We start from the raw sequence: 10,983 nt of genomic DNA on the forward strand, positions 1-10,983 counted from the left end.
GGGGGGGGGGGGGGGGGGGCCTGCATCCCATGGGGGCCAGGGACCCATCCCTCTTGAGCAGCCCCCACACAAGGTCCCCCACACCCACAGTGTCCCCAGCAATTGCCCCACTCCTACCCACAGACCAAACCACATCCCGCCACATACACCAACCCACCTTCCCCCACAACCCTTCTCACCCCCTTTCTACAAACACCACACACCCCCATCACATACCCATCATGTATGAAGAAAACCAAAAGCACACATCAACACATATAGGTATTTAGAATTTATTTTTTCATGATAGAGACACTGGTAGGCTTCCAAATTGCTTTAACATTGTAAATATACCAATAAAGCATTACCCAACTTATCACTGTCTCTCTCTAGGGGTGTGCATGTGTGCACGCGCGTGTGCATGCAGTTTTTTGTTTTAAATGTGGAAGAACATAGATTTTGGGGTATTTTTAAAAATGGATTTGGGATGCTGCTACAGCAGTCCAGCTGGCACAAGGGGTAGTGTCCCCAGGTATCAACTGGGTGGGCCCCAGAAGCTCTGGAGAGTGAGTAGCCCCAAGCTGCTTGCCAGGGCAGCTTTTCGTATGGATAGGGCCAGGACAAGGCAGCTTTTTATACTGCTAGCGACAGCACAGGTGCTGGCCCCAGGCTCTAGCTCCCCCTGGCTGCAGCTCTGGGAGGATCCAGGCAGGTTATTTTGCCCCAAGTGGCACAATTTGCTTCACACCAAAGTGCATGTCTGAGAATGTGAGCTGAGGCAAAAAGCCCCGGCTCAAATTTGCACTGCTTCTATTTGAGCTGCTGCAAGTGCACATGCTTGCATGTGTGGATGTACCTGTAAAGACTTGCTGGGTAGCTCAGCACTGGTTCCTGAATGCCAGGCTGCAGAGAGCATCTTTCAATATGCTGCTGTGGGGAGGCTGGAGCTGCAATTCCAGGCACCCCATGCACTGGTGCAGCTTGGCATCAAGGAGCCAGTTCCCCAATGGCAGGCTGCACAATGCATTTTTCAAGGGGCAGAGAGAGTGTGGCTATGTCCCAAACCTGAAGGCTGTCCTTCCTTAATACCGCTAATCAGTGGGATCAGGTCGGGGGAAGGCCCAGGTTTGGGACACCACCACATACTGTCCCTTGAAAAAGTGCATAATGCAGCCTGCATGCTGAGACTTTTAAAACCAAACAATTTTTCATAGATTCATAGATGTAGGGTCAGAAGGGACCTTGTAGATCTTCTAATCCAACCCCCTGCCCGGGGCAGGAGAGAAAACTGGGCTCAAATGACCCCAGCTAGGTAAACATCAAGCCTCCTCTTAAAAACCCCCAAGGTAGGAGCCAGCACCACTTCACTTGGAAGTTGGTTCTAGATCCTAGCCGCCCTGACTGTGCCTTCTAATGTCTAGTTTAAACCTACTCTCTAACAACTTATGGCCATTATTCCTTGTTACTCCAGGAGGCACTCGGGGGAACAAGGTCTCTCCCAATCCCTGCTGGTCCCCCCAGTAGGTTTATAGACAGCCACCAAGCCCCCCTCAACCTTCTCTTGCTGAACAGGTTAAGGTCCCGTAGCCTCTCCTCGTAGGGTCTGCCCTGCTGTCGCCGGATCATACAAGTGGCCCTCCTTTAGACCCTCTCAATCCTGTCCACATCCCTCCTGAAGTACAGCGCCCAGAACTGGACGCAGTACTCCAGCTGCGGCCTAACCAGTGTCACATACAGGGGAAGGATCACCTCCTTGGCCCTGCTTGTGATGCATCTGTGGATGCACGACAAGGTACAGTTAGCCCTACTGAATGTGTCCTCGCATTGTAGGCCCATGTTCATCTTGGAGTCAATAATGACTCCAAGAACTCTTTCTGCCACCGTGCTTTTGAGAAGAGAGTTCCCCAGCCTGTAGGTATGCTGCTGGTTCCTACTGCCTAAGTGCAGTACCCTGCACTTTTCAGTATTGAATCCCATCTTATTTTCATTTGCCTACCCCTGTAACCTGTCCAGGTCCTGCTGTAATCTGTCCTTCCCTTCTAGCATGCCCACCTCACCCTAAATCTTAGCGTCATCTGTGAATTTAAACAGGGTGCTTTTCACCCAGTCATCCAAGTCGCTAATAAAGAAATTGAGCAGTGCGGGCCCAAGGACCGAGCCCTGGGGGACTCCACTGCCCACTTCCCTCCAGGTCGAATATGACCTGTCCACCACCACTCTCTGAGTACGACCCCTCAGCCGATTTGCTATCCATCTGACTGTGTAGGAATCAATGCCACAGCCGCCTAGGTTTGAAGTACACTGTGTGGTTTTAAATGTCCCAGGGCGCAGCTCCCTAATCTTAGGCTTCCCACCTATTGGCATGTTGGATCCTTCGGCATATATGTAGTCCAAGGATCCTTCGGCATATATGTAGTCCAACTGCATGCATACCCTTTTAACATGCCCAATTTCAAACCCCACCCACCTTCCAACTGACATTTTTTAAAAGACATGCAGCTAATTGACAGAATGAGCTCATTGGTAGGAAATGAGTAGAGGAAACAGCTCCTCAGTCCAGGACACAAGTCCCCTTGTCTCTTGAAAACGCATAGTGCAGCCCACACACCTGGACATTTAAAGCCACACAACTTCAATGCGCTGCACAGCTTTGTATGTCCTGGGGTGCACAGTCTGAGGTCAGGGATGTGGCTCTCCACTTTCAGGCTCCCCCACATGCTATCATGTTCAAAGGACACATGCATAGCCCAGCTGGATGCATACCCCTTGAACATGCCTGACTGAAATTTTGAGATCTTGGCAGGAAATATATTACAAAGGTATAAAATATTATTTGCAAATTGTTTAGTGCAGAGGTTCTCAAACTGTGGTCTGCAGACCACCACTGGTCCACGAGCTCCATTCAGGTGGTCTGCAGAAAAGTGACCCAAGGCAAAGGCTGATAAACATTACACCCAACTTCCCAGAACTTTGCCCAAAAAAACAGGCACATCCGCTGCATTAGAGAGGTAAGACTACTGACAATAAAACGGGAGTTGTGTGCTTTGATTTGTAGAACAAAAACAAGTTTGTTAAGTGGTCTGCCAAGACCCTCAGCAATTTTCAAGTGGTCTGTGAAAAAAAAAGTTTGAGAACCACTGGTTTAGTGTATTTTCCATGCATTCAAAATGCAGAACCAAAGAAATGGCTGTTGAAAAAGTAGCTACTAGAAAAGGAGACAGAAGTTTTCCACACATTCATTTCAACTCAGAGTGAATCTTTTTAATGTTCTATTGAATTTTAAAATGACAAAAATGTAAACTTACCGTGGATGCAATTTCGGAAGCAGTGACTGGGCTCGACTTTGTATAAATCTGAGCAAAAGAAATGGTCAGCAGATTCACAGATTACAAATTTGAAAACACAATACAATAGTATAACAAATAAAAATTGAAACTGCTTGACATTTTAAAAAAAATCTTTATTCTCAAACAAAAGGACAAGTCCAACTTCAGGTTCTACAAAATAAGTCAACAAAATGTTTTTCCTCTTCCTTTGTGCATAATCTATGAAACCACCCAGAGTAAAACTATACAGAGAAATAGAAAGGCATATTTATTTCCAACTATACTGGAATATTATAAAAATAAACAATCTATAAAAAGATATATTAAATCTATTAAAAGATCAAAAAGATTTGGTGAGGTTTTATAAACATGGTACATTTGGTTTGTGCGAGTTCTACAGCTTCTTCAAGGGATAAATTAACTTCCATTTTTAGTGATTCGTAAGATTTTTCTTTAAAAAATGCTCACAGTATACTAAACAGAGCTAGATGTTCTTCTAAGCCATATTCTGAGTTTGCTAATGGTGCTAACAATACTCAAAGCAGAAGGCAGGACACTAAAAAAACACAAGACATTAAAGGATCCTATGCTAGACTCTTCCTGTCAGCAGAGGATCACTATAGTGGAATACAGCTCTGAACCATACTCAGACAAATCCCCTAAATTGGGAAGCAGAAGCTAGAAGTCATGGCTGCCAGGCAGGTATGATAGTTTTCCCATGGCAAGTGAATCTTCCCTGAATATTTTTACCCATATTATAGCCACTTGATGCCTCAATGATGAAGATGTGCTGTGATCATCAACTACTTTGACTGCACAAAGTATTATTTTATTTTAAAATAATTACAGAAAGTTGTTTTAAAATTGGCTTGTGGTTTGTTGTGATCAAGAAACTAGTATAAAAGCACAAGATTCACAAAGGAATTTGAGCACGTAAACCCCATACAAGTGCAGGACAACAATTCAAAGATCTCGGGGCCTTCCCCTTTTCATGGATGCACCACCATCACTGTGCTACAAAGTCATGTTTCCACTTCAGAAGAAAAAAAAAATACAAACCAGACATCAGTACACAGAGTACCAAAGTCTAGGCAGGGAGTTTTAGGCTGTGAATCCTATGCACATGCTTAACTCAGGCTCCATGTAGGTACCTAAGATAGGGAAAACAGGATTTCTCACCCTTCTTTTCAGCATATCCTGTTGGATGACTTGCCTGTTCCCTTACTCACCAGTGAATCTCCTTCATAGGCATTTTTCTTCTACCTCTACCCGGTTTAAAATATAGGGCTTAACTAGGGTTTGTGTCCTGTATTTGCAGAGCCAGGTGCCTGAAAGCAGTGTGGGAAAGCTCACATTGTCATGCCTGAGCCCCTTCGTGGCTCTTTCCCAAAGTCACTAAGACTTTCCCCAGCCACTATTCATGTATGTTAATTTTTATAGTATTTATGCTTTCTATTCGCTGTGATTTTCATCAACTGTGAACAATAACAGGTTGCATTATAACACATTTGTAATTGTTCACAATTGTATTATGACTTTATACAATTTTCCACAGAGGTTCATTTGAGGAAATTTCATTCAACAATTTTGATTTTAAAAATTTTAAAAATTTCTTCTCATTTAAAAAAAAAAAAAAAAAAAAATCAATTAAAAACTTTTATTCAGATAAAAGTTTGAAGTTTGACACTTAGCCCATAACTGCCCGTATATTAGGGTGTTCTACAGGTAAGGGCAGACAACATTCTTTGTGTAAATCTGATATCTTTTAAGTCCTTAGACCAGCACAGCTACAACTTATACCCCTAACTATAAGTAAGGGGAAAATTTAAAATGCAAGTTGGTAGTAGTCAAAAAGTCAGAGTATGCTCAGAATAGTTATCAACACACCAAAAGGCAGTCTACCTTCTTTGATATTAGGTACTTGTAGGGGAAAAAAAATCGTAAGGCTCCCTGTTTAGCATGGCAATACCTGAAACTGCTGCCTGAATAATTTACATGAGTAATACTGGACATATCTCACTGAAATATACAGCAAAGATTATTAAAGACTGGCTTATGAAAAACAAGAGAAAGTTACAAGACTGAAATGGAAATAAAACCATACACACACAGAGTATCTGGGTCTCTTCATAATTTTCACTGCTCTCTGTAGTACTCAAATTTTGAAGTTTAATTTAAGAAATATTTCTATCTTTTCTACTGTAGATAAAGACATTCCTACGTAAACAGATGTTCTGCTGACGTATTATTCCAGCCAGCCAGAAGCAAAAGAAGGTAATCATTACTTCCACATCTCAAAAGCAAGCATCCAGTCAACAACATTTATATATATGCTAATGATATTTAAACACATTTTTTTCCAGAAAAGTAAGATTTATAACACTAGATTAACATAACTTTTAGTGCTGCACAGATAAAAAGAAAGGGTTTGAAAATTATAGTTAAGGTTTAATTTTATTGTGTGCCTCTAGGAAACAGCACAAAACTTGCAGCTGGAGGAGATAGGAGCTTATAGTGGTCTTTAGGCAACAAATAAAACCAGGAAGGGGGCGGGGTGGAGATTTGCCATTTGGGTTCAGGACTCTAAAAGCCCTATCACTCTGTTCCACTGATGGGAGAATTTCCCTGCCCCATATTACAAACAGCAGTAATAACCAAGGCCACTAAGCATATTGTAATTTACTCCGTAAATTTTGCAACATGTTACACCAGCTGGAAAAAATGGACTTAGAAAAAAATTGCAGCTTGCCCGAGTGAACATTACTGTAAAGTCTTTAATGATTAGATCCATTTTTTTAAATGTTGCCTACATAAATATACAGTAAGGAATGTTGATGTATTTACTTTTTAATGTACCGTAAGATTTCTCTTGCATTTGAAAATGTTCAAGGTTTTGCACTAAAATTGGCTATTTCTTGACAAGGAATCTGCAAAACCTATAGTGATTAACTTTTTCTCTCTCTCATTGTTTCACTTCAGATAAATAACAAATCAATGCCGATCTGGGTACTTAAAGTAGCAAACATACTTAGCCACATACATAAATGGTTGATCCAGCTTCTTCTGACACTTCCAAGTGACAGCAATGTCTGCCATCTTCACTTGCAGAAGGTGATGTTGCCAAATTAAATCCAGCTATTAACACAGTGTCCTATTAAAAAATATAAAATTAAACCAATAACTGACACTCTCTCTCAGAAACACTGTATACCCATACCAACTTCCTATGAATGTCAACAGCCTTGTAAAGTATCAGCCCAATATTACATTGTGTTAAAGTGATCACCAAAACAAAAAACAAGATTTGTATCTGCTAGTAGCTCCAATACATGTAAAATCAGCATGCAATTTCTGCAGTGGGAAATATATATTAAATTATTCTTTTGCTGAAAACTAGACTACAGCTTCAACTAAGCCCTCATTCCAAATATTCCCCAAATTCAAAACCCTGGCACATCTCATCACGGTCTCGACTAATGGAATTCTATGTCTGCACTACAATTCAGTCAAGCTGATCAGAATATTTCCTCTTCAGGCCTTAAATATCTACAAGGACACATGGAAAATACACCCTTTCTTTATTTCACACATTATTTGTAATCCCAAATCTGATCACTTTTAGAGGGTTTTTGGTTTTTTTTTTTTAAATAAGTGCATTCATAACAGAACATAGTGCTGTTATTGGGGGAAGATGGGTACCTCTTCAACCAGAAGGAAAATCAGAAATGTCACAGGGAGCACCGTGCATGCACATATGCGTGCACTTCAACAAAGAGGATGCAAGAAGCACTTATTTCCAAAGAAATTTCTAACTAATGGAGTGAGCAAAATGAGTTCTAAAGCATTCTAAAGATTAAGCAGAAGAGCAGCACTAAAAAGGCACAAAAATTTTGTCCTTGAAACACATAATTCACATTGTTATAAGTCCTTTAGCAACATGAGCAACTTGCTATTAGTATATTTTATAAATAAAATCTTATGTGTATGTATGAATATGTTTAAAGGCCATTCTTTCAATGTAAGGTTTTAATAAGGAAAAATATGCTTCAGTCTCTTTCTATTCCTTCTTAAAAAGGCTGCTGGCACAACAGCTCATCTGGCTTAGAGCCCAAAGAAAGTTATTTTATGAAGACTACCTTTCGCAAAGGTACTCCCTATGTTATAGGTTTGAGGGGGTTTTGTTTTATTTTTAATAGTTTTTAAATGTCAGCGATTTAAAAGATATATTAAAAGTCACAATGGAACACACTGACATGAAAAGGTTCTACTTGAGGGAGAATGCTATACCACTGGTTTGTCAGAAACAGAGCAGGGAAAGCTATGTCACAAGGAGAAAGAAAAGATTAGTACCTTTCCTTTTTTAAATAAGGAAAATGGTGAAAACTAAGGAACTTCCTTCATCTGCATGCTTTAGCCATTTTGCACCTCTACAGTACATTTACTGACATAAATTTAAGGGATACCCAACAATGACCTTAATAGAAGTGGCAAGTCAAAATGTATGTTACAGTATATTTTGCATGCATACAAATTTCAGGCAAGCCTCAGAAGTTAGGACATTCAAGTACAAACAACAAACAATAGAATCAATGGTTTTACTTAGTTTATACTTTCAGTAATAGCAGAATATTAGGAGTGTGAGAAGTGTGACCTATTCAATTAGGTTTCAGCCCAATCAGGGACAGTGATTCGATTCAATGATCAAATCAGTGATTCGGACATAGACACAACTTTAAAAGTTTTTTCTACATACCTTCAGGTACCAGATGCGGCTCATGATCTTTGCCATGCTGGGACACATGGAGCGTCCCACAGGAATGTGGGGGGCTTTCCTTGTGCTCGGCAATGAACCCAGAAGTAGACTAGAAGTACTTCCAGTCCACTTCCAGGTCTGCCAGCAATAGCACTGGCCCCCCCTCCCCCGCGCCTCCCCAGCTTGGCTATCGGCTGCAGGAGGACCCCGGGTGCCCTCCCCCAGACCCAGGAGGCACCAGTCACCAAGCCAGGAGAGCAGAGGGCGGGGCCCAACGCACTCCCCAGCGGACCCTTGAAGTGGGCTGTAAGTGCTTCTGGTCCACTTCTGGGTCTGCTGTCGAGTGCGCTGGGGAGCCCCCCGTGCTCCTGTGGGACACTCCATGCGCCCCAGCATCACAACACTCGTGAACCCCTGCTACCTAGAGGTATGTAGAAAAAACATTTAAAAGCTGTGTCTATGCCTGAATCTCCAAATCTTTCTGTATCAATTTGGAAAGTTCCGATTCGATTCAGAGAGATTCAAGGTTCTCCGATTCAATTCGGATTTGGAGATTCAGCCACTGAATTGGACTGAATCTCTGCCAAATCGAATCAGGGACCGAAGCTTCACACAGCCCTACAGAATATACAATGATGAGATTTAGACAAATTTGAGGTCATGAAGTTAACTATAGCAGCTGAAGACACAAAGTAAAAGTTGTCATAAAGATTCACTACATCATGATAATGCTTCAATAGAACTCCTCACTGTAATTTATAATTTGTGTTGCAGTGGTATCTAATAACTACAATAAAAAAAGAAAGCACTTCACTATGCTAAGTAGGGTTTGTACATACTAAAGTCATAGCAGTGACCACAATGCAATCCAGACTAATAGCCAAGACTAAAACACTTCAAAAGGAAGTTGTAGAAATAGGGTATCTAAAGCAAAGAGAAATGGAGACTTGCTCTTGGGCACAGCAAATCAGGGACAGTCACATAGATTTCCATTCTCTCTCTCTCTCTCTAGCCAGTAAGGTTTTATATTTTTTGCACTGAATAAAAAGTAAGGTCCCTTATATTTAGCTGCTCCAAGTCCTAAAATAAGAATAAATAATACCAGAACTTTTTCATTTTAATGTATGACCATCGATCTGTGAAGTAAGGATAACCCAATTGATATCTCACCACCCTTTTGAGATGCAGCTCAGATTTTAAGAAACTGACAGATACCTTGAAGAAAAAATAATGTTTTATATGAACTACCAATAGTTCATATAAAATGAGATAAACTCTAGGTACCATCAGAAGTTGAAGCTAGACTTAAAGCAAACACAGTAGAATCCACAGTCTTTAAATATTCATTATGCCTCGTGCAGAAGAATTTCCATGCAGACTTTATTCAAAAAGAAAAAAAAAATATAGTGTATAACTGATAGTAGCAACTATCAGTTTGTTGTATCCATACTGATATTAACATTGAGCGAAACTATAAAAGAAACCAACACTCCTGCATAAAGAGGTCACAGCTGAATTACCTTTACAGTATGTGAAATGAATGACATTGAAGTTGTAATATCTAAAAAATTTTCTTTGTAAGCAGAATGCTTGAGACAATGCTTAATTGGTCTAAAAATAATTTCATATGCATTTAAATATCAATGATCTTTGGTGAAGAATTAAAATTTTGAAAACATTTAGGAAAAAAAATAGATGCAAAACAGTTTGGTAAATTAAGATCAAAGTCCACTACAATGGATAATCAAGTATATAAAAGTTGAAACTATATAGTTCTAGAAACTATGAAACTATATAAAAATACAGATTAATTAAACAGACAGAGGATAAATTTGTCTCTTGTACCTTCCCATAACTTCTGTATGTATTTATTTTTCCTACTGTATTGAAAAACTTTGATCTTGGTTAATGAATAGTGGGATAAGTAATGATCTCAGACATACACTTAAATATATTGCTGACTCGACTTCAGGCTCCTCAGATTCGTAGAATGAAAAGCCTATATCTGAACTGAAAATATTAAGTGGTCTGCAATTCTTTTGAGAGACTCACAAGGTCATTCAACTAAAACTAATTTTCCTATTGGGCATTCCAAAAACTTACAGTTTACTTAAGGTTACGGTTACCAAACATGTGCTTCCTTCAGACACTACTAACCTGAGCATCTACCCTTATAGGAAGGATGGTGGATGGATGGTTCATACGACTCTATGCATTTCACATGAATGCATCTGGTCCATCTCACTCCGCCCAGTAAAGCATTGCTTCACTGCCTGTTTGCTCACTCCTAATACAGATTTAGGAATCCTAATACAGGAAGGCCTAGAATAGGTGCAAGAAGAGCCAAGATTGACAGCTCAATTGAACCTGTGATGAATTAGGGATTTCCAAAATCAAACTAAGGCAGGGGCTCCCTATTTTTCTGAGCTCAGGAAGCTACCCGTGGCACAAGCCCAACTTTTACAACTGGATTTCCACAGAAGCTTGTGACCCTAAATCAGGATCATAACCATTTAGTTTAGAAAGAGCTGAACCAAGCTCTTGATCCAGCAAGACATTGAGCACTTTGGCCCTGATCCAGCAAAAAGTAAGAGCTACATCAGGCAGGTGAGTAGTACCCTTGAATGAAATTAGACTGCTCAGAGAAGTAAAGTCAAATGTGCTTAAGTACTTTGCTGGATCAAGTGTGTAATGTAAGACCTCAGTCTTCTTGGTGGCTATTAAACATGCATCTCCAAAACAAAAACCTAAATGACTTGTTTTTCTTTACAAACCATACTTTTGTAAGCTTCCATAACCCATTTAATGTTTGTAAAACAAAAGATTTGGGAAAAAGACAAAATTCAGCAACAAGCAGAATTTAACAATTATAGCTTATACTAGCAAATTGCCCATCATGAATCACCAGGGGGGGAGGGGGGAAGA

General features: G+C 40.3%; 1 protein-coding gene across 1 annotated transcript in view; it reads right to left on the minus strand.

The window, feature by feature from the left end:
* Positions 1–10,983, minus strand: part of POT1 (protection of telomeres 1) — a 277,216-nt gene that overhangs the window by 187,259 nt on the left and 78,974 nt on the right. Inside the window, exons 5-6 of the mRNA XM_019509285.1 lie at positions 6,346–6,456; positions 3,285–3,332 (exon numbers count right to left, since the gene is read on the minus strand). Of these exons, the coding sequence (XP_019364830.1) occupies positions 3,285–3,332; positions 6,346–6,456 (159 nt within the window). The remainder of the gene's footprint in view (positions 1–3,284; positions 3,333–6,345; positions 6,457–10,983) is intronic.

The sequence above is a fragment of the Gavialis gangeticus genome, unplaced genomic scaffold, assembly GCF_001723915.1.
Source record: "Gavialis gangeticus isolate Ggan-Ray unplaced genomic scaffold, GavGan_comp1, whole genome shotgun sequence".
NCBI lineage: Eukaryota > Metazoa > Chordata > Crocodylia > Gavialidae > Gavialis > Gavialis gangeticus.